The sequence below is a fragment of the Ranitomeya variabilis genome, chromosome 1, assembly GCF_051348905.1.
Source record: "Ranitomeya variabilis isolate aRanVar5 chromosome 1, aRanVar5.hap1, whole genome shotgun sequence".
NCBI lineage: Eukaryota > Metazoa > Chordata > Amphibia > Anura > Dendrobatidae > Ranitomeya > Ranitomeya variabilis.
Window position 1 is genome coordinate 1105305497 of NC_135232.1, and position 24851 is coordinate 1105330347.

Here is a 24851-nt window from a genome sequence, read left to right on the forward strand (position 1 = left end):
CTCTTACCTTGAATCTTTCAGACACCCCTTCACTGATACTGATTGTGAATTCAGCAATTTTCGGGGAACGGAATTTCCCTTTCTTGTGATCACGTTCATATTCGGTCTTTGTTTTCACCACAACCTTGAAGAAATAAAAAACTTGAAGTTAATAAATATAAATGTTAATTAAGGCAACGAAAAGTTGAGTCTCTTGAGCCGATACATAGATTATAAAATATAGTAGACAAGGATTGGTTGGGTATAATATCAATTCAGAGATGTGAGCTCTTGACTGCTCAGTATGGACCTGCAAAATCCAATTGATGAACTTTATAGAGTAATTCACACGAAACTAGCATTGACCCCAGAAAATGCAAGCAGTTTCAGTTCTCCTTCTCTATTAGGATAGTTATCCAGAGTTGGATTATTTGGTGGGGAAAAAAATTATCACGTCCACCACAGGCAAAAAAAGGTATTGCTATTGTAGGGGTTCAGCTCTCCGGTAGACTCTTATGCACAGGCATAAAGTTCTTGTATCAAAACAGTGAGCACATTATTATGTCCAGAAAATAGTCACAGCAGACAGCACAAAAATGGCAGTTCCTTCGCATCAAGATAAACAGAAAACAAAACACTTCTTATGATGAAGGCACAATAATCAGAGCGGGCTCATCTGGACAAAAACACAGTCCACTTCTGTCTCCGGCAGTAAAGATCCTTCCGTCTCCCACACACGGACAGTTCTGAGACTGCTCAGCTGCCTTAGTGGTCCCTATAAAGGAAACTGTCATGAGATATGGCAGTCCCACCCAGCATTTCTGACCGCTCCTAAAACCAGGACCCAAGAATCCAGGCCTCTTGGCAACTTCTTGTCACTGGAGCCTTCTTTCCTGGGACTTACATCACCGAGGCTAGCTACCTCAGTGACACATACCTCCCATGAGTCTGTCCAGCTGCTTTCTTACACTATCAACATATTGAACCTTAAAACTCAATGCAGATGTTGAGTGGAATCCATTGCCCAAAGCTACAACAAATCCGTGATCTCCAATCAGGAAACGGTATCACTTCCAAATGATATATGGATCCATATATGAAGTTGACAGTTGACCTGCCTTAAACAGGTATTTTTCAAAACATCTCAATTAACCGAAAGGTATAGCACTTCCCCATGTGGCACAAAAATAATTAAATAACCAAAAAAAAGAAAAAGATTGTGCCGGGGATTGATGAATTGGCTGCAAACATCTGGAAAACATAAATCACACCCGTATTGGAGAACTTCAAAAAAAACAATTATATAATAGAATTTAAAAAATTGCAATTTGTTGGGTTTTTTTTAAAAGGAAGAATTTGGCGCAAATCAAAAACAGGCGAAAAACCCCACAAATAGTAGACCAAAAAAAGCGTAAATGAATAGGACCCAGGGTGTTTAAATTTCACCCCAGGGAGAAGGGTCACTGGCACTCATTGAAGAGACCCCATTATGTATTAAGACTTGTTTTCAAGGCAAAGTAATGTGGGAAAATATACAAATTTATATTTCCAATAGATAGCATTGCATTGAAAATAAGTCTTCAATGACAGCCACCACCCTTCTGAATTGCATCTGATTAATTCAATGAGTGCCCCGCTCTGTGCTGATGAGGAGCAAAAACCTGAAACAGCATTGTCCATTGTCATCATGCAAACACTGTAAACCAGTATAGACCCAATTAATTATTCCATTTGTGCCTTCTCTTTGTCTACTTTTTGGTATTTTTTGCCATTTTTGACTTTACTTCTTTTAATTACAGACTTTTTACATCAATTTTTATGTGGTCTCCTGTTTCTTTTTTTTTTTTTATGTTCATCATTGTGGGTGTTTTTGTTTTTATTTTGTTTTTCAGGTGTTTGCAGCTGATACATTAATTGCAGCTTTGTAAAAACAGACCTCCCAACCGTCCTGGATGCCGAACTCCTAAAATCCTGATTTTGACAGTCAGCCCCACGATCCCGGGCGGGACATTAGTTGTCCCGCAATACGTGCCTAGGGCGGGGACAATGCAGGGGCGGCACCTGAGCAAGGTTTGTTGTTTTTTTTTGTTTTTTTTTTTATAAAAGTTGGGTCACCTCCCGCCCGCCTGCCTTCATACAGGAGGGGGAAATATGAGCCATGCATACAGGAGGGGGGGGTGAATATGAGCCATGCATAGGGTGGGGGGGTGAATATGAGCCATACATACAGGGGGGGAATATGAGCCATGCATACAGGAGGGGGGTCAGTATACAGTATTAAGCATCATGTGGGATCATTATACAGTATGGAGAACTGTGTGGCCATTATACAGTATGGAGCATCATGTGCAGTTATTATACAGTATGGAGCATCATGTGCAGTCATTATACAGTATAGAGCATCATGTGCAGCCAGTATACAGTATGGAGCATCATGTGCGGTCATTATACAGTATGGAGCATCATGTGCAGCCAGTATACAGTATGGAGCATCATGTGCGGTCATTATACAGTATGGAGCATCATGTGCGGTCATTATACAGTATGGAGCATCATGTGCGTTCGTTATGCAGTATGGAGCATCATGTGCAGTCATTATACAGTATGGAGCATCATGTGCGTTCATTATACAGTATGGAGCATCATGTGTGGTCATCATACAGTATGGAGCATCATGTGTGGCCATTATACAGTATGGAGCATCATGTGTGGCCATTATACAGTATGGGGCACTGTGTGGCCATATTTTTTTGTTTATAATTATTGTATATGAAACAGTGATCGGCAGTGCTAAATGGGTGTGGTTGGGATGTGGATATGGGTGTGACTAATTATGAATGGGTGTGATCAGAGGCGTGGCCTAAAATTTACAAACTTTGTCCCTCTTTCCCATGTTCAAAAGTTGAGAGGTATGTGTTATGATCCTTAGTGGCTGAGGATCACAAAACGGACTAGCTAAGTTAATCAACATAGACACGAGCTCTAGGGAGGTGGTAACTGGACTGACCGCAAACCTGATCCTAACCAAACACACTAAAGGTAGCCGGTGAACGTGCCTAAATTCCTGGACGTCTCGACGCAGCCTGAGAAACTATCTACTCCTAGAGGGAAAGTAAGACCTCACTTGCCTCAGAGAAATCACCCCAAAGATATAGGAAGCCCCCAACAAATAATAACGGTGAGGTAAGGGGAAAATACAAACGTAGAAATGAAAACAGATTCAGCAAATGAGGCCCGCTAATACTAGATAGCAGAAGACAGATAGGGAACTGTGCGGTCAGTAAAAAACCCTATGCAAAATATCCACGCTGAGAATACAAGAACCCCCACACCAACTAACGGTGTGAGGGGAGAAACTCAGCCCCCTAGAGCTACCAGCAAGCAAGGAAATCACATATTAGCAAGCTGGACAAGAAACAAAAATAAACCAAGAAACATATGAACACTGATGATCAAAAAATGAACAAACAAAAACTTAGCTTCTCTTGAAGAGACTGATAACGAAGGAATGCAGGAGAGCTCAAAATAGCACTGAAGACATTGACAGCAGGCAACCACTGAAAGTCCAGGTGAGCTAAATAGGAAACCAACTACCAGATAACGAGACAGCTGATCCCAGCCACAAACCTGCAGAAAAACACAAAGAGCCACCAGAGGGAGCCCAAAGACAGCACTCACACAGTACCACTTGTGACCACCAGAGGGAGCCCAAAAATAGAGTTCACAACAGGTATGCCTTTAAGAATGTCTCTATTCGATGTCACCAAGCAGAGATATTGAACCCAAATCCAAAGTATTTTCCAGTCCTTTATGATGATCAGTGGGGGTCTGACCCCAAGTGCTCCAGCTGCAGGTGTTGCCTTTTGCTTTCATTGTATACGTAGGCACAGCGCCAAGCATACAATTATGGCTGTGCCTGGTACTGCAACTCTTACGCACTGCTGTCTCTGAATAGACATCTCCATACGTATAGTGTAAAACCCGGGCATTTGATCTATTGATGCCATGATATTAGCTGGTACAGAAGGAAATGTATTGTACCTCTGCCCAAACTCAATCACCGGGAGGAGGTTATCTGAGCAGAAATTCAACGTTGTCTATTACCGAGCAATCATATTAAATTGAAGCCCATCAATCCCGACTTGACATTTCTTCATTGTGCTCAATTTATTGCAAACTCCAATGCCTTGTCCATACACAACCTTCCACTCCAGCGCTGCCAGATGCATGTCACGTAGATAAGGGTTATCAGAGAGCTGCACTTCTGCCTCCTTCACTGACGTCGCCCGATATCTATCACATTTTAATTTATAAAAAAAAAAATTTAAATCACATGACGCAGCAAAATGATCATATAATTGATTTTTTTTTCACTGGCAGTAGGGTGAAACGAATACATAATCCCCTACAAAGCAAATCCATCTTGTATCTACTTCTGGAGCTGATTTCATTCCGAGTCATCATTTACAATTTTTGGAGTCACGTTTCTTTTTGTTTTTCTTCTTGTGATATTTGCTGATGGTTTTTTTGCGTTACCAGAATGGCACACGGGTTTCACGGATTCTGTGCAACATCGAAAATGCTTTTTATTTTTTCCACTTTAACCCGGTCTCTGACTTTTTAGCACGTTCGGTTTAAATGTCGCAGACTTTTAACCATTGTTTTAGGCATCTATAAAACCACTTGAGGGGAAGCGGAGGGAACGGGAGTACATTTGCCCCCAGATTTGAGACTTTTCAAAACGTTTGCAAAAGAATCAGTCGAAAACTTCAGGAAACCCTAAACTTCGCCTGAAGTGATCAAATACATAAAACCTCGAGATGATCACGTAAAAAAGTCACTTTAAAAAAAGGCACGAATGGACAGAAAAATATTGGTTAAAAAAAATGCAAAGCACCAAAAACTCCAACAAAACACCAAAAATTGACATCAAAACAAGAGCAAATACAGTAATAAATCGTGTTGCTTATGTTTTCATCTAGGGAGCATGAGGCTCAATACACAGATGGCTGTTTCTGAGCAGGTTTATATTGAGCAGATATCTAAAGTGTATGATCCCTTTGTATATTGTTTACCTGCTGTATCTGGTTTAGAGTAATTATCATTTTAATTTTAATTTCATAAATCAATACAACACATGAAAATAAGCAACTTTATATTATATCTTATTAGAGAAATCTGCCTCTTTCTCTACCTGTAGTGATTTTTCACTGACGATTAGTGAGTAAATTCTGTCTTGAGTGAATACAGACTTTCCCATTTCTGAAATAGGAAATGACAGTTGGTGCCCATAAGATTCTATGGAGAGAGGGTGGGAGAAGAAGGGAGGAGCTAGAGGAAGACACCGACATTCCACTGCAAGTTCTCCTGAAACCACAATTACACTAGGATCAGCCCTCTAAATCCATCTATATGCGCGTGTAGGTCATAGGAAGCTGAGTAACATGATACCTTGATATCTGCGATCTGATGTCTTATTCCATAGAAATTCTTAATATGTAAATGAGCTGTTAAGATCTATGGGCCTGACACAGATCTCCATGAGAATCTGCCTCCAGAGATTATTTTAAATAATAAGACTGCTCTCCTCCTCTACATGTCTCACACTGATAATGTCCTTTCATTTAAAATAAGCTCTGGAGGCAGATTTTCAGTGAGATCTATGTCCGGCCCATAGCTCTTAACAGCTCATTCACATATTAAGAAAAAGGTGTATTTCTCTGGAATTAGACTTCGAATCCAAATATCAAGAAATCATTTGATTAGACGTCTGATCCTACTTACAGATTCCCTTAACAGTAAGGGCCCTACATTGATAATGAGATAACTCTGCTGATTCTGTCCCTGTACAATCGGCAAAGCTGAAGAGTGAACTGTAGTACCCAGGAAATATCAGCCAAGTATACTCCAGTGAGCAGCGTGATCTAAGTGCAGAGCCACCTTTAATAATGTGAATGGCAAGGATTCCAGGAATTAATCGGATCCACACTGATCACACGTTATTAACATTATGCCATAAATATTAGTGCAGAACTCCTATATTGCCATTGGTGACTCAGCAGCAGTCTTTTCCCTGAGGCTCCTGACTTTTCTACTCCCAATAAATACATATGGAGGATGAAGTGCTTTCACACTGTGTTCTGTCACCCGTTTGTTGGTCCCATCGAGGCTCACGTCCAAACCACCTGCAAAACAGGGTTTGGGCTTATGCGTCGATGAGACCATAAACTCTATTGGTGCCGGCAGAGCGAACGTGTGCTTTGTCGTGCATCATTTTGGGGCGTGAACGCCTACTGGAGACAGACACTTGAACGTAGTAGACTGCGTCTGGGTATCTCTTTTCAGTAGGCATATATGCCCGAAAATGTGAACACGATTATAGTTTATGGCCCGGTCGGCGCATGCGCCAGAATCCCATTTTGAGGGGGGTTCAGACTTAAGCCCCGACAGGATCATTGAACTGGTGCCAGAAAGCAGTATGAAAGCACAAGAGAATCCTGGATTCCTGACCGTCTCCCTGAAGACCACACATCTGATGTGACAGTAGAGATCAGTTCTAGTGTTGGACTGTAGAGATTGGAGCAGGAACAGGTAGTTACATGTGCTGCTCCTTATATATGTATAGGTGGAGGGCAGTGGATGAACTATAAGGGCACTCTGCCTGGCTCATTCATATGGTCACTATGTGGTAGTTCTTTTTGTAGCACCATGGTATCGGCACTATGTGTTATGATGGGGTCAGGGCTGTGGAGTCGGAGCCCATTATGTGTTATGATGGGGTCAGGGTTGTGGGGTCAGAGTCGTGGAGTCGGAGCCCATTTTGGTGGAGTTGGAGTCGGTGTCATAGAAATTGAGGAGTCGGAGGTTTGGCTTACCAACTCCACAGCCCTGTGAAGGCTGTGGAGTTGGAGTTGTGGAGTCGGAGTCGGAGCCCATTTTAATGGTGTCGGCTTACCGACTCCACAGCCCTGGATGGGGTATTACTGTGCACTGTGTGGCATCGATGTACCGACACTATTTAGCTTCACTGGGAACATTCTGCCATGAGCCTAACATTTTCGAGGGATTCAGGGGTGTTATCATGGGGATAGCTGGACCTGGGCACTGTTTCTGCAGATCTGAAAAGGTAAATTAGGGGTTGTGCTGTGTATGGTGGCGTCTACATCTGATTTTATTCTAAATCCTCGCCACTACAAATAATTTTGTTTTACCGGATGTGAACAATTCCATTTGAATACTATCCAGACTTTGACAATAAGTGGCTATTCCAATATTCCAATTCTAAAATGGATGTGTTCACATGTAAATTGTAAAACAACTAGCACAGATAGCATTCACCCTCCCTGGGTCCAGCGCCGGATCCCCACTGTTGCTCCGTTCTCTGTGTTTTGGCTGCAGTGGTGACGTTATGACATCAGCACTGCAGCCAGTCACTGAGCTCAGTGGCTCGTGTGGTCAATATCGACAGAGCGCAGTGATTGGCTGCAGTAGTGATATGCACTGTAGTCGTGATTAGATCGTCTAGTCTAAAGAACCATTCAAATTTTCATATATAGAACTACTGGCCTATATATATGACACTTCCATCAAGTCAGCAAAATAAAAAAAAAACAAAAACGGAAGTCAACGTCATATTACTATATAAACAAATAAACTTTATTAAATATTTAAAAACAAGACATCCGAGAGTTAAAAGATATTTCTAACACTGGAGACAACATATGCAAATAAACCGCACAATACCCATCATGTAGCACATGTCATATAAATATGTATACATTAAAATATATACAGGTGCATGGAAAGCCTATTTTGATTATATTTATCCCCTTTTGTGTTGCTGTAATTCTAGATATAGAAATAAATTACTCACAAATATTGAGATATCCCAACAGTGAACAGCAATAAACACTCCTATGGAAGTGTTGTGGTGGCACACGTAATATAAAGTGCATAGTGAATGTCCCCGGACGAAGCTAACGCGAAACGCGCGTTGGGGCTCAGGACCGCACATACAGGTTATGTAACGCAGTTTCATTATTTTTGTTTAATACTTACACCCTATATATGCAGCATAGGTGTATGGGGCCAATAAGACTGTTGGCTAGTAAGAGGATTCCCTTATAGGTAATTGTGCTTTTGCTATGGAGGTCATGTGGTGGTAAGAGCTGGGCACTATGCACTTTATATTACGTGTGCCACCACAATACTTCCATAGGAGTGTTTATTGCTGTTCACTGTTGGGATATCTCAATATTTGTGAGTAATTTATTTCTATATCTAGAATTACAGCAACACAAAAGGGGATAAATATAATCAAAATAGGCTTTCCATGCACCTGTATATATTTTAATGTATACATATTTATATGACATGTGCTACATGATGGGTATTGTGCGGTTTATTTGCATATGTTGTCTCCAGTGTTAGAAATATCTTTTAACTCTCGGATGTCTTGTTTTTAAATATTTAATAAAGTTTATTTGTTTATATAGTAATATGACATTGACTTCCGTTTTTGTTTTTTTGGGATTTTAAAGAACCATTCAGATGGGCCAGTAATAAGCAAACAAGAGTTTGCTTGTTCCTATCAGCCCCTATAAACAGACAGCCATCATCCGACAATTTAATAAAATGCTCGCTCATAGGGTTCAATAATTTTTAGGCGAGCTTAAAAATTATCGTTTTCGGCAGCACATCATCCTGTGTAAACAGTTAGTATAGGGAGTCTGTCAACCCAACCTGACAGTTTAAATGAACGCCCCCAAAGGCATAAACATCACCGGTCTTGATAAGGGGGCTTATTCAAGTCAGACGCTCCTGGTTCATTAGGAGGTGCGCATGAACCAGGTGTCTGACAAGTGACGTGCGCCTCCGTGCGTCTCGCCACATATCTTACTCCATTCAAGGACTTATTTTCTTATTCGTTGGGTAAGAAATGCTTGAAATAAAAAAAGCACGCCAAACTGATGGTAAAAGCCACTTGACCGCAGCAGACATTTACTGGCTCTGACAGTGCTGTGACTGTCAGATAAAGCAGTGGCCTGCGCTGGATCCGTGGGGGCACTAGAAGGTAAGTATGCCTCTGATTAGCATTTTTAATCAATCCATGAATAAAAAAAAAAAATTAACTGTCGGACAACCTTTAGAACAGGGGATACACGCCCGCATAAGAACAGATCACAAGTAGTGGCAAGAAGCTGCAAGATGAAGAGTGCCCCTGAGGCGCTGTTGTGATGGCAAAGCCCGGGGATGGAGGATATTATATAATCTGCTACTATTCTTTTATGTCATCTCGGCCTGAGCTTTTATATAAGAAAATGGTAGTTTGCTAAATAAATGATGAGATGTTGCCATTGTCTATATATAGGGCATCAAGTGTATCTTGTAGATGGGCTGGCGAACCTACTCCTTCCCTATGGGTCCACCTGGGGGTTTCACTACATGCCAGTCTAAGCCTGACCATCTATGTGGAGTGCATGTCTAAAAGCCTAAATATTTCTTTAAATGTGGTTTGTATGTTTCACGTTGACTCAGTGGTTAGCACTGTAACCAGGGCCGTATTTGTCACTAGGCACTTGAGGGCAGGTGCCTGGGGCGGCAGGATGCAGGGGGCGGCACCTGAGCAAGGTTTTCTTTTTTTAATTATAAGGATCGGGATCACCGCCAGCCCCCCGCCTACCTCCCCCGCCTCCTTGAACTCATCATACTCGCCCTCCTCAGCTCCAGCGGTACCTGCAACTCCAATGGTCTCAGCGCCGGAATATTAATGCATATTCATGACCTTAATGAGCGGTACCACGTGACCGCTCACTCAGGGAGAAGCTTCAGCCCCGGGACCAAGATGCAGGGACTTTCGGCGCGGTGCGCCGGTGTGAGAATGGTGAGTATGACAGGGGAGGAGGATGAGGGAGGACGGGGGCTGCAGAGGCACGCATGCAAGATGGGAGGGGGGCTGCAGAGGCACGCATACAAGATGGGAGGGGGGCTGCAGAGGCACGCATACAAGATGGGAGTGGGGCTGCAGAGGCACGCATACAAGATGGGAGGGGGGCTGCAGAGCCACGCATACAAGACGGGAGGGGGGGCTGCACAGCCACGCATACAAGATGGGAGGGGGGGCTGCAGAGCCACGCATACAAGATGGGAGAGGGGGTGCTGCAGAGCCACGCATACAAGATGGGAGAGGGGGGCTGCAGAGGCATGCATACAAGATGGGAGAGGGGGGCTGCAGAGGCATGCATACAAGATGGGAGAGGGGGGCTGCAGAGCCATACATACAAGATGGGAGGGGGGAAGCAGAGCCATGCTACAAGATGGGAGGGGGGGAAGCAGAGCCATGCATACAAGATGGGAGAGGGGGGCTGCAGAGCCATGCATACAAGATGGAGGTGAAGCAGAGCCATGCATACAAAATGGGAGGGGGGGAAGCAGAGCCATGCATACAAGATAAGATGGGAGGGGGGGAAGCAGTGCCAGTGTCTGCCCCTGCCCAGGGATCAATTGTACTCGCATCTTACAGAAGTGAGTACAATTGAGGCTCTGACTGCCAGGTCAGAGCGACGTTAGCAGCGTGATCAGATCATGTGAACATGCTGCCGACGTCACTCACTCGCACTGCAGAGGCGAACACTGGTGGTAAGTGCTCCAGTGGAGCTGAAGACACCAAAGATTAAGTGCACAGGGGGACAATTGAAGTGGGGATGGAGGGATTTATTGTGTGGGGACAATTTGAGTGAGGATAGGGGGATTTATTATGTGTGGGGAGAATTGGAGTGGGGATGGGGGGATTTAATGTGTGTGGGGAAATTAGTGGGGATGGGGGGATTTAATATGTGCGGGAGATTTGAGGACACAAAATGAAGAGTAAAGGGGGAGATGGGGAAACAATACAGGGGAATGAGGGTCATGTATGAGGAAACAGTACTGGGGAACGAGGGGCATGTATGAGAAAACAGTATGGGGGAATGGGGGAACAGGGGCAGCATGGTGGCGCAGTGGATAGCACAGCAGTCTTGCAGCGCTGGAGTCCTGGGTTCAAGCCCCACTATGGACAACATCTGCAAGGAGTTTGTATGTTCTCTCCGTGTTTGCGTGGGTTTCCTCCGGGTACTCCGGTTTCCTCCCACATTCCAAAGACATACTGATAGGGAATTTAGATTGTGAGCCCCAACAGGGACAGCGACGATAATGTGTGCAACTTGTAAAGCGCTGCGGAATATGTTAGCGCTATATAAAAAAAAAAAAAAAAAAAAGAAACAGTACTGGGGAACGATGGGCATGTATGAGGAAACTGTATGGAGGAATGGATGTATGTGGGGAGAAAAGTGAGTGGGCACAGAATAGAAACTGAGTAGTGGGGGCAGTGTAAGGGCACAGCTAGGAGGGGACAGTATGAAGTACAGTATAAATACTGAGCCCTATAGGGGGACACAGTGTGAGAGGACAGTGTGAAGAGCATGGGGCATTTTTTTATTCAGGGGCATTATAATGACACTTGTATCTTTAAGGGCATCATGTGGAGATTTTCTGCAGAAAAGCGGAGAAGATGGAAGTCTGCAGAGACGGCTGTGGATGAGAAAACTCATCATGGGGTCTGGACAAGATGAAGAAAAGAAGGAGAACGGCTCCAGAGACGACGTCATCTATAAGGTACCTGGATGTAAATGTTATTTGTGATACTAACTAACTCATGTTTTTATTTATGTTAGGAGCATTAAAGGGGATGTCCAGGTTTGTAATGAGTCTGCAGTCATTCTTTGTGACTGCAGACTTCTGACTTCTCACAGTGCACACTGCACGCTGTCAGGATTCTCTCGTGCTGGTGATTTACATACATGTGGTCACATGCTGACTAGACATGTGTGGCCTCACTCTATGAAAATGAACTGAGCGAGGCCGGGCACGTCTTGTCGGAATGTGGTCAGAAGTATACAAATCGCATGCTTGTGCTGACATGACTGTCCACCAGTAAGGCTACTTTCACACTAGCGTCAGACGACGCACGACGAATTGCGTCGTTGTGACGTACCGACGCTAGCAGTGAATGCGCCGCACAACGGGGGCAGCGGATGCTGTTTTTCAACGTATCCGCAGCCCCATTGTGAGGTGCGGGGAGGCGGGGGCGGAGTTCCAGCCACGCATGCGCGGTCGGAAAAGACGGGAACGACGCACCAAAAAATGTTACAAGCAACTTTTTTGGTGGCGACGGTCCGACACAACACGACGCAACCGTCGCACGACGGTTGCGACGTGGGGCAATGCGTCGCACTGCGTCGCTAATGCAAGTCAATGGAGAAAAAACGCATCCTGCAAGCACTTTTGCAGGATGCGTTTTTTCTACAAAACGACGCATAGCGACGTGCAGTGCACGACGCTAGTGTGAAAGAAGCCTAAGGGAGAATCCTAAAAGTGTGCAGTGCATGCGGTGTGAGAATTCAGAAGCTGCGATGTCAGGATTCAGCTCTGCAGGTTCCAGTAGTCGTCACATGGACACGTCACTCATATGCGACTTCCATACTTATGGTCCTGTGACAACGAGCTTCTCTTCTGCTTCTCTGCTTTTCACTGAACATTGAGAGCATTAGAGAGAGGAGCTCGTGGGCACGTGACTAAAGGTACCGTCACACTAAGCGACGCTGCAGCGATAGCGACAGCAATGCCGATCGCTGCAGCGTCGCTGTGTGGTCGCTGGAGAGCTGTCACACAGACCGCTCTCCAGCGACCAGCGATGCCGAGGTCCCCGGGTAACCAGGGTAAACATCGGGTTGCTAAGCGCAGGGCCGCGCTTAGTAACCCGATGTTTACCCTGGTTACCAGCGTAAAAGTTAAAAAAACAAACAGTACATGCTCACCTGCGCGTCCCCCAGCCTCTGCATCCTGACGCTGACTGAGCTCCGGCCCTAACAGCACAGCGGTGACGTCACCGCTGTTGCTTTCACTTTCAGTTTAGGGCCGGCGCTTTAGTGTCAGGAAGCAGAGGCTGGGGGACGCGCAGGTGAGTATGTACTGTTTGTTTTTTTAACTTTTACGCTGGTAACCAGGGTAAACATCGGGTTACTAAGCGCGGCCCTGCGCTTAGTAACCCGATGTTTACCCTGGTTACCAGTGTAAAATATCGCTGGTATCCTTGCTTTTGCTGTCAAACACGGCGATACACGGCGACCTAGCGACCAAATAATGTGCAGACCTTCTAGCAGCGACCAGCAATTTCACAGCGGGATCCAGATCGCTGCTGCGTGTCAAATACAGCGATATCGCCATCCAGGTCGCTGCAACGTCACGGATTGCTGGCGATATCGCCTAGTGTGACGGTACCTTAAGTGTGCAAATCACATGTGTGCTGGGGGGGGCAAAATGAATTCTTGCCCCGGGTGCCAGAAACCCTAGACACACCTCTGCCGGTATGCAACTGCGAGCGGCGATTACCGGGTCTGGTGGAGGGATGTCTTTGCACAGGCAGTGAGGCAGGGACTGAGGGTGTGCACAGAGAGAATGGAGACCCGGAGACTGCCCATCCCAGTCTACGCTGTAGCCTGGAGCCCTCATTATCGTAGGAATATGTCAGGTAATAAATTGTTTTTCTAAAGCTTTATAGTGTAGTTTTAGGTCAGAGAGGGATGGTTAGGGATGAGCTAGCAAGGTGCAGGGACAGGTAGTGATGGCTATTTGCGGACATGTGCGGTACTTGCGGTTTTGCACTTGCGGTGAGACAAAAAAAACACTGCTAGCAGCCTTTTTTTTCTATTTCTGCAAGTACATCAATTGCCGGATCGCGGCAAAACCGCAAGGACCGCACATGTACCCAAGTCCCATAAGGAATGAATGAGGCCGAACGCAGTGTTGCCGTAAGTGATCCATTACGCGGCAGATGCGGAAAAACTGCTGGATCTGCTGCAAAAGGCAACTTTCACATCAGCGATTTTTGCCAAAGTCACTGCCGATAGTGTCATACTCACCAATGGGGGAGGCAGCACTAAAAGTGCCTAGGGCGGCAGAAACTCTAAATACGGCCCTGGCTGTAGCAACACTTCTATGTAGCTATGTATCTATACATATTGGCTATTTGTGCACTAAGCTTAATATTTATTGCTATACTTATGAGCTTTACCGTTTGTCACACCTTTGCAGTATTGGTTTACATCTGTAGCTTGTATGTAGCATTTTGGACCCAATTCATAATTGCACTTGTATCTTTTTTGTATACTCTTTGGTGTTTTAAGCAAGTTTTTAATTTGTGCCAAATTCTTTTAATTTGTGCCCTTTTTAAAGACTATTTTATGTGTTTTCCTTTTTTTTAAATGTTCGCCAAAGTGGGCATAGTTTTTTTTTTTTTCAGAGGGTTGCAGCTAATTCATAAATTGTTTGCACAAAATCTACTGCACACCTTTTGGAGTGATTTTTTTTTATATACACTTGTCATTATTAGAGCCTAAATTGCAATATTTTAGAAGATCATGCAACTTTTTGCTCTAAAAAAATATATCAAGAAACAATGGTTGCAAACAAAAATAAGAGTATTGCTAATTGTGTTCAAAATTTTTGAACCAAGGTCACCATTTTGAGGAATTGGGTACAAAAAAAGTCAACAAAAATATAAAAGAGTTTTACATTTTTTTAAAATGTTGAGTCAAGCACTATGTGTATAAAGGCTGAATGTCATCTCATCTATATGTAGTTTCTGTGAAGTATAACAAATATACAGTAGCATAGCTAACGGGTGATAGAGGGTGCTGTCGCTCAGGGCCCCGCGCTCTGAGGGGCCCACCTGGAGCTATGCTAACTTAAACTGTATCAATGTGTGCAGCGCACCGATACAGCTAAACTCTGAGACAAAGCAGGGAGACTCGATCTCCCTGCACTGCCACCAGTGGTGGCAGGCCACACGGCTGCTATTGGGCCCTTGAGCCAGGGGATGCTGGTAACAGACCCTCCGCCCCGTCATTGCAAGTTCAACTGTATCGGCATCTTGGATGCTGATACAGTTGAAAGTAATGTTGAAAGATGGAAGTGCCAGCTGACGCTTCCTCTCCCATCATTCTTCCTCGGTGTCTGACATCTCAGTTCAGCTTGCGCCATTACGTAACTACATGGCGCCTGCTGCATGTGTGCTTCATAGCGCTCACTGTAGAGGGCTAAGGGAAGTTCATTATACTGTATGGAGGACTTTTAGGAGTGCATTATACTTTATGAAAGTCTGAAGAGTGCATTATACTGTATAGAAGACTACGGGAAGTTCATTATACTGTATGGAAGACTATGGGGAGTTCATTATACTATATGGAGGACTTTGAGGAGTGCATTATACTTTATGAAGTTCTAAAGGGAGTGCATTCTACTGTATGGAGGACTATGGGGAATGCATTATACTGTATGGAAGACTATGGGGAATGCATTATACTGTATGGATGACTATGGGGAGTTCATTATACTGTATGAAGGTCTAAAGGGAGTGCATTATACTGTATGGAAGACTATGGGGAATGCATTATACTGTATGGAAGACTATGGGAGTTTATTATACTGTATGGAAGACTATGGGGAGTTCATTAAACTGTATGGAAGACTATGAGGAGTGCATTATACTGTATGAAGTTCTAAAGGGAATGCATTGTACTGTATGGAAGACTATGGGGAATGCATTATACTGTATGGATGACTATGGGGAGTTCATTATACTGTATGGAGGACTTTGGGGAGTGCATTATACTTTATGAAGGTCTAAAGGGAGTGCATTATACTGTATGGAAGACTATGGGGAATGCATTATACTGTATGGAAGACTATGGGAGTTCATTATACTGTATGGAAGACTATGGGGAGTTCATTAAACTGTATGGAAGACTATGGAGAGTGCATTATACTGTATGGAGGACTATGGGGAGTACATTATACTGTATTGAGGACTATAGGGAATGCATTATTCTTTATGGCGGACTATGGGGAGTGCATTATACTGTATGGAAGGCTATGGGGAGTTCATACTTTATTAGTGAAATGAAAGGGGAAGCTAGGGCTCCAGTAGGAGGAAAATTTGAGGGCACACAGTACCACACAGTGGGTGGAGTAATAAGGACACATACAGCAGCAGCGGCTCAGTATTGGAGTATCAGCAGGATGAGGGGTTTGTGCAGGTGGGGGACAGATGAGACGGTACTAGAAATGTGAAAAGTCATATGTGTCTTTGATGTAATTCAAACGAGTCCTGGCTGGAGAAGTTGACATGTCGGTCTGGGTCAGATGGAAAAGACGGGAAAAGTGAACGACTCAAATCAGAAAGAATGTCAACTGGGAGTCACTGTAGTGTAACTGTACTGTAATCTATTACATGATCTGCAGCACTAGTATCTACCACTGTGTGGTCACCATATGGCGGTGATATCAGTGTTGGTCTTTGTATAGAGATTTATTTTTTTTTTAGTAAAATGGTGCGGTCAACTGCTGAGGTTCTCCTACATCCACTATTAGGGCTCATTTCCACTTGCGAGACATACGTCCATGTCTCGCAGGTTAAAACCCTTTTCTGGCGCCGGCACACCAGAGTGGAGCGTGCAGACGCACAGCAACACGCTCCGCTCCCAAGTGCCGGCACCAGAAGAGGGTTTTAACCTGCGAGACACGGACGTATGTCTCGCAAGTGGAAATGAGCCCTTAGGGTGCGTCACTATAGTTGTAATCCGGGTTATCTGGTTAGTGGCCCACTCAGAAGTTTTGCCTCCGCCCCTGAATTTAACCCCTAGCTTCCCCTCTGTGTATATGTAACTTACATGTAACATCATTTTACATGCAGTTTGTATGTAGCCCCCATCTATACATCTGAAGCCGCAAATCAGCTCCTCTTTTGGAGACGGCAAGTCTGAATTTCTGAACAGTGCCGTGCAGATTTGGGCACAAAATATGTTCCATTTATGCAGCAATTTGTCATATGACAGAACTGAAGTACGGGTATTGATTAGTAATGTAGGTCCTCTGTATATAAGGAGAAGATATAGTACAGGAGACCAGGCTGATTGACTGCCATTATTCATTTCACTCGATTAGCTTGGTTAAGATAAATTAGAGAGAGGGTGACAAAAGGCTCATTAATTACACAGCCCGGTCCTTTACTATGTGTGTACCCATCCCTCAAAAGCCCTGAAACATTGGGCCCTATTGAAGAAGAAGGCTGTCTTAAAGATGTCTTTTGTTCTCCATATCGACCAATCACAGCACAGCTTTCATTTTCTCAGAGCAGTTTATCAAGTAAAAGCTAACCTGTGATTGGTTGCTATGGGCAACAAAGACACGACGACATACTAATGCTTTCATATGTAGCTTATAATGGTGAAAATCTTATTTTTGACTTTAATAAAGGAAAACCATGATACAACTTTGAGATAGGAGCCCATGGGACCACCACCTAGCGGGAGTCCTGGGCCCCTGTTCTCTGAGTCGCATAGACTGCAATGCCGCAAAAGTTAGGCCTCATTTATTTTTTTACCATAATAAAAGAGCTGTTTTTCATTAGTCTGCTCGATTTGATTCTCATCCTTTTATTTTTTGTCATTTTTACTATCGGTATCACATTTGTTTTTCTCGTAATGAAAAAAAAAAACATGGAAAAAAAGATGCAGGTTTCCAAATCTTCCATCGAAAAGCAGACAGCACTACGAAAATAATTTTTTCCCCAAAATTGCCAGATATGTAAACAGCCCCATAGACTAAATAGGATACAGGTTATATCCCTTTAAGCCTTGTTCACACATAGCATAAATGCTGCGCTTTTTTATGTTGCTTTTGATCCAAATATTTTCTATATTATATTTTCAGAATATGTATTAACAATCTTTTCTGTTGAGTGCGTTTTTTTGCTGCATTTTTTGTTATGCATTTTACCCTTTAATAATAGTGGTTTTGGTGCAGATTTGAAGAGCGTTTTTTTCATGCATTTTTTTTTAGCTTTGATTCTGCGCGCAATCACACAACTGTGTTTCTTTACGGCGCAAGTAGGAACAAGGCCTTAAAGAATTTAATCCAATCCTGCTTAAAAAATAATAAAGCTAAAAACAAATAATAATAACATCTAACAAATAGATATAAATAATAAAAAATGCCTGTAACATAAATTCCCCCGTTTTGTGCAGCTCGCTCTTCTTCGGGCAATGCCCATTGGTAAATTGGAGCCACCTGATGATCTTCTGATAACTGTTACATTTTTAGGAACCTCCATAGATCAACCGTGGAAGCTGGAACTGACCATATTGAAAAATGGAGACCTGGTAATACATGACAGGCTTTCAGAGAAATGGCTGAGGCCGATCCTCCAGAACAAGAGCTAGGGGTGTAGCCGGGAGTGGACATATCACTGGTACCAGGCCTGTGGAGTCGGAGTCGTGGAGTTGGAGTCGGAGCCCATTTTGGTGGAGTCGGTGTCATGGAAATTGAGGAGTCGGAGGCTTGGCTTACCGACTCCACATCCCTGACTAGTACAACATGTGCAGTCGCCCAGGAGCCCAAGATGTAAGGGGGCCCACTTTTACCCCGTTTCTAAAAACGCCAAACTATTAAAAGAAGTGACGTGTCCATTCTTGTATTCAGAATATGCTCTGTTCTTTATCTTACAAGTCAAGGGAAAAGCTCAGATGCCTTTTGAAGTGTTTTGTCACTGTTTTTGCTCATAAAACCTAGAGCGTTTTTTTCATTATTCATTGGAGTGAAAAAAAACACCCGGAAAAAGACAGTAAAAAAAGATTTTCACAAAAACCATGGAAAAACCCTCCCAAAAGTCTTCGTCAATTTAAATCGTCGAAAAAAAAGCTCAGGAAATGACTGAAAAAAATAAAGAAAAGGCGCTCCAGAAAAAAAAGCCAAAGTTTCCTTCTGCTTTAAAAACTCAGCGATTTTTGCCTGAGTTTAACCCCTTCGCAACATATGATGTCTATAAACATCATACATCATGTCCCCGACTTTGGTGCTGGCTCCGGCTCTGAGTCTGCAGCTTTCTCAACACATGACAGCTGATTCAATGCTATAACAGCCATGGGTGGATTTGAGCTCCACCAGGGGCTGTTAACCAGTTAACACGGAAATTATCGCACGTCGGCAAAAAGTGCGGCAAAAATCCCTCCATCACGTGATCAGGGCACCGATGGTTAGTTGTTACAGACAGGCGTCTGTACAAGACCCCAATGCTTGTCATTGTGAATCTCCTGTGGAATTACAATTTCATCGCACTTGAATTTTTTTTCCTCCCCGTTTTTAAATTCACTAAATGGTAAAATCAACGGTGTCATTCAAAAGTACAACTCGTCCCGCAAAAATACACGCCCTCATACGGCCATATTGATGGAAAAATAAAAGAGTTATCACTCTTGGAAGAAGAGGAGGAAAAAATGAAAACCAAAAAAAAAGGAAAATGGCAACGGCGTTAAGGGGTTAAAAGATATCATGTGCACATACCCTTAAAGGGGATTTCCAGGTTTGGAATACCCCTGCAGTTTGTTTTTAAAAAACAAACCATCCATTTTATACTCGCCCTCCATCGTCCAGCACTGAGGCGCCATCGCTGCTCTCGGTGGCTGTTATTGTCTCCGGCACTGACGTCACATTGACGGCACTGCAGCCAATAACTGAGCTCGGCGGCCGCCCGAGCAGACGGCAGGAGCTGCTTACAGCTGCTGAGCTTGCAGATTCGCTACAGCGCTGTCAACGTGATGTCAGCACTGCAGACAATAACAGACCCAGAGAACAATGGTGGAGCCTCAGCGCTGGACCTGAGGAGGGTGAGTAAAGCACACATATATACTTTTTTTTTCAAACAAACTGTACCGGAAAACTCCTTTACCATACTGTTAATCTTAAAACTCACATTTCACAAATAGAATGCTTGAACTAAAAGTACTGACAGAGCAAATGAAGAGCAGGAGGTGGCATCAGTAAGCTAGGTGATCATTATTGGCTCAGCAGTGGCTGCCATTAGTTTAGGAATTGAATATTTGATGCATGATCTCTTGGAAAGAGTAGAATATTAAGGCCACGTTCACGTGTTCAGTATTTGGTCAGTTTTTTACCTCAGAATTTGTAAGCCAAAACCAGGAGTGGGTGATAAATACAGAAGTGGTGCATATGTTTCTATTATACTTTTCCTCTGATTGTTCCTCACCTGGTTTTGGCTACAAATACTGAGGTAAAATACTCACCAAATACTGACCGTGTGAACGTGGCCTCTAAGAGCGGAATGCAAGAACTTAAACTAATTAGATTCTATTAGACAACCATTAGTAGTACCCACGCCTACATATCTGGGTGATATCGGGGGGTTTATACATTTTTATAAATATAGTAGACCTCTAGGGAGCAAGGACATAACGATCGCGGTCGCTGAGGGTGAGACTGTGATTGGGCTCGTGTCTGAGGGGGCCTGCCGATCTCAGCGACTATTTCACCTGGATGTGCATTCGAGGACACACATTCAGCTGTAGTATATTGATGCACAGAAACCCACCTGGTCCCTTCACCGCAATTCAAGCCACTAGTCATTCAGAGACTGGCTGCTGACTTCAGTGTGTCAGTCACAGGCACCGCATATTACATATTAAAGGAAAAGGGCCCAGGATGGGTGACATTATACAATAAAGGTGGCCAGGATGAGGACATTATACCAGGAAAGAGAAATGATGCTGGACATTATTACTTGATGGGGTCCAGGATGGGGAACATTGTTACTGGAAGGAGAACAAAATGGGGACATTATTACAGGAAGGGACCCAGGATGGGTGATATTATACAATAAAGGTGGCCAGGATGAGGACATTATACCAGGAAGGCACAAGGATGTTGGACTTTATTACTGGAAGGGGTCGAGGATGGGGCACATTGTTACTGGAAGGGGAACAGGATGGGAACATTATTACAGGAAGAGACCCAGGGTGGGTGATATTATACAATAAAGCTGGCCAGAATGAGTACATTACACCAGGAAGGAGCAAGGATGTTGGATATTGTTACTGAAAGGGGTCCAGGATGGGGAGCATTCTGACTGGAAGGGGAACAGGTTGATAGACATTATTACTGCAAGGGGCACAGGATTGTGGACATTATTACTGCAAGGGACACATCATGGGATAGATTAGTACAGGATGAAGGACATTATTACACTATGACAAGGGGACAATATGATTGTCTTTATAGAATTTAGAACAATGGCTAATACATGTGACCACTATGAAGATGGAGGCCAAGGTCCACATTTTACACTAGGGCCCATCGGACTCTAGTTACGCCACTGCTATGGAGGATCTGTAGACTTCATAGAAGTGGGTCTCTGGTATGGGACCACCATCTACGAGCCAGAGAGGACAGCCTAACATAAAAGCTGCCTCTTGTTTTGATAGCCCTGGACCATCCTGGTATGGTACAGTTGGCCATTCATTTCAAGGATTGCCATCAGTCACAACTGATCGCCGGAAGCTTTCACATCTGCGGGCCTTCATCGATCATCTGATCGGCAGGTCAATATCTACTTAGATATAGGTAGTCCTTGTGAGACGAGCTCCTCAAGGATCTCCACCATTAGATAGCATCCTGCGTCTACACTCATAGCACGGCTGTGGATTACACATATTCTGAACACGTTTCCATTAAAAATATAATATTTATTAGAAATAATATGTCATCATCATCATCATCCTCCTCTGTACGGCAGCATTTCCTTTACCATCATGACTCACCGAATTCAACAGATGTAGCAGAGCTCATGTTGTCAATGCAGCACAGTGAGCGTTCTGTGGGTTTACATAGGACTGCTGGTTAAAGTGCATTACCTAATCTGAGCTCTGTGACATCTGTAGCTGGACACTGTATCTATAAATGGATGATCGGCGATGATGAGACCACTGGGTGACATCACCAGCTTTATAAATAAGGACGCCGGCCGGCCCCTACTGCATCCAGCTGCAATATCCGGAAGATTATATATTATTAATATTATTATCATGGTGCAGTAGAGACACATACGAGCCAGGACTGATGATGGGCACAAAGTCACAGGGGCAATAATCGGAAACGTATAGGAATGCTGCGTTATACCACGACATGTTAATATCTGTCACATGGATGTAATGATTCCTGGAGGTAATTATGGAGGGGAAGGGATTTTCTAGGCTTCCAGTCACTAATCAACACCTACAAAGGCCAAAGTCTGAATTTGGCTCCTAGAATAATATTCCGTACTTACAAAGCTAATCACGTAACACCTACAAAAATCAAGGCCGATTGTAAAATACTCCATTTTATCCATTATTCATAATAAATATTGATAAAAAATTCCAAAGGAGTACGAATCAACAAAAAAAAAATTGCACTTTCACTGTCATCATGATTAGTACTCCTTTTACATTTTTATCTGTATTTTAATAACTAATGTAATAATAACATTTACTGATTTTTATATTCCAGTCAATTTAATCCAATGGAATGAATTTAGGCTGATAACAGAGAACCATAGATTGTATTTACCTACACAGCAAATGTAGATAAAGTCTAAAGGTTAAAAATAAGATGGGAAATATGGCGAACACCTATAAGGGGGTTACAGCAGGGGCACTTGCTTTGTAAAAAAAAAAATAAAAAAATAATAATTTAAAATAATAAAACAAATTATGTATATATTTTTCTTTAAAAAAAATGAATTATACAACTATTAATCATATTAATATATTAATAATACATACATTTTTAAAATAAATAAAAAAAATTATTATTATTTTAGATATTATATATGTATAATATTATTAACATTTTTATTTAAAAAAATAAAATTTAGTTTTGAATGAATTCTAAAAAATATTAATATTATTTTGTATATATTATATGTGTATATTTTTTATGATTACATTTTTTTATTAATTACAAAAATAATGATAATAAAAAAAACTATATGATTTTTTTTTTCTTAAAACACTAAAATAAACTATTAGTTTAATAGGAACAACTATGTTTTGACTTAAATGGAAACATTTGCATAATAAAGATAAGTGCATAAACTATTAACAATAAAGAAATGTAACACCCTCCCCCCCCCACACACACATAATTCCAAGCACTGCAGCACTCCCCAACCTGGGTCCAAACATGACTGGGATGACAGGACCACAGTAATCAATCACACGAGCGTAGAAAAAAAAGAAGAAAGGGGAATATAACGTTGCAGATAGATGTCATTCAGGGTCTGTGTAAAGCTGGATATTAACCCTATTAACAATGGTTTCAGCTCGTAAATTGACATCAATTGTGAAGGCATATGACTATAATCTCAGATCTGGAGATTAGGTAACATGGAGCCAGATCATTTATTCTAAGATCCCTTGCATCTAATAACATGACGCAAGAAAGAAGAAACAACACTGGAAGAAGATGTAAAGGCTTTTCATTGTATTTTTTCAGGTATTTTTGCATTTTTTTTTACCCTATAGGATTATATAGATTAAAAGTACTCTTTACCTAGAATTTTGGGGTTTTAAAAAATTGGTAAAAAGCCACAAAAGCAACAAAGAAAGCGAAACGTTTGTCCTGCGATTTGTATTTTTTTCTATTGACTTCGAGCAAACATTTGGCTGACGCGGATTTTTCTGCAAAAATAAAATAAAAAATAAGACACCCAATGTACCACCCCAGCCGGGCGCCCATTGTCTACCGGACCAAGTGTAATAAGGAAGGATGGGTGAGCTGCACCTGCTGGAGCCCACCTTTCTGTGTTGCCCCCTCTTCTGTACGTACCTTGTCTGGGGGTGGGAACTGCAGCTGATTGACATCCAGAGGGGTCATCAATGGGATGGTGTCAAATCCATCTTCACAGATCGGAGGCTTTGTCCCCTTCTCGGTAAAATTATTGCCCAGCTTCACCATTCTGTTGAACTATTCCGCGCCCCTACGAAGCAAATCAAAGCGTAAAGTCTCAGCAAAAGGCAACGCCACCAGGGATGGGTACAATGACTTCCAGTAACGAGGAGCCCCCCCCCAGATGCCGAACAAAAGCAGTAACTCAAAAGAAAAGGAACGAGGAGATGGAGAGGAGGGGGAAAACTGCTTCCAAGATATTCTGGGAGGATAGAGGATAACGTTGCCCCTTTTGGCTGCTGCGCCAGACGTAATCCCACCCTGACCATCATCCCCATCAGGAAATAATGCAGATTGCTACTGTTTAATAATGCAAAAGCCTTTTTATCATCAGGACAGATTGCAACTGATGGCCTCCAAGATATCGTCTATTGATAACGTGGATAAAAAAATAAGATGCTTTACTCACCAGAGGAGGATGGGATGAGATACCTGCTGGTCACCTTCTTCTTTATCCGTAGGGTGGGGGCTTTTCTAGGTTGCTCTACAGCTTATTGAGGGTCTTTGTGTGGACAGCTGCAGATGAGAGCTGGAGACAGGGTGCTGCTGGGCTTGACACTTACTGATAGCTAGATTTGCATGGACCCATGGGTTTGCAGCTTAGAGGCTGCCGCTGAATCCAACACAAAGAAGCCCCCTGGAGGCCACCATCAACTCCTCCTCCCCTCCTCCTCCCGTCCCTCCCTTGTAACTGGTGCAAACCATCATCCCATCCCCATCTCAAGCACCTTCTACCCAGGTCCTGCCTGAGCTCTGGGTGTTAATATTGTGGAATAATCAATCACGGTTAACTCTTTCAGGACTGCTGTGGTCGAGGCTGTCGAATGAGGAGGTGAAATCAATAGGTCCCAATAAGGCGTAGAGTAAACGGACATCATGATTTCCAATTGTTTTGCGCCCACCTCATTGTTTGCTGTTCCTCTGACTTATTCACTATGCGCCTGTGTATAAAATTGGAGGCACACAAAGCTACAGAATGGGCCTATATACAGGTCCAT

The 24851-nt window shown here is 43.1% G+C and overlaps 1 protein-coding gene across 5 annotated transcripts in view; it reads right to left on the reverse strand.

Annotated features, from left to right (window-relative positions):
• NSG1 (neuronal vesicle trafficking associated 1) overlaps nucleotides 1-24587 on the reverse strand; it is an 85128-nt gene extending 60541 nt beyond the window's left edge. For all 5 annotated transcript variants that reach the window (XR_013220107.1, XR_013220109.1, XR_013220106.1 and 2 more), the window contains exons 1-3: nucleotides 24263-24587; nucleotides 23734-23884; nucleotides 8-124 (exon numbers count right to left, since the gene is read on the reverse strand). Coding sequence is in view for 1 of the 5 variants with exons in the window: in XM_077280135.1 (XP_077136250.1) it covers nucleotides 8-124; nucleotides 23734-23862 (246 nt within the window). In the remaining 4 variants the exon portion in view is untranslated. The remainder of the gene's footprint in view (nucleotides 1-7; nucleotides 125-23733; nucleotides 23885-24262) is intronic.
• Between the last annotated feature and the right edge of the window lie 264 nt (nucleotides 24588-24851).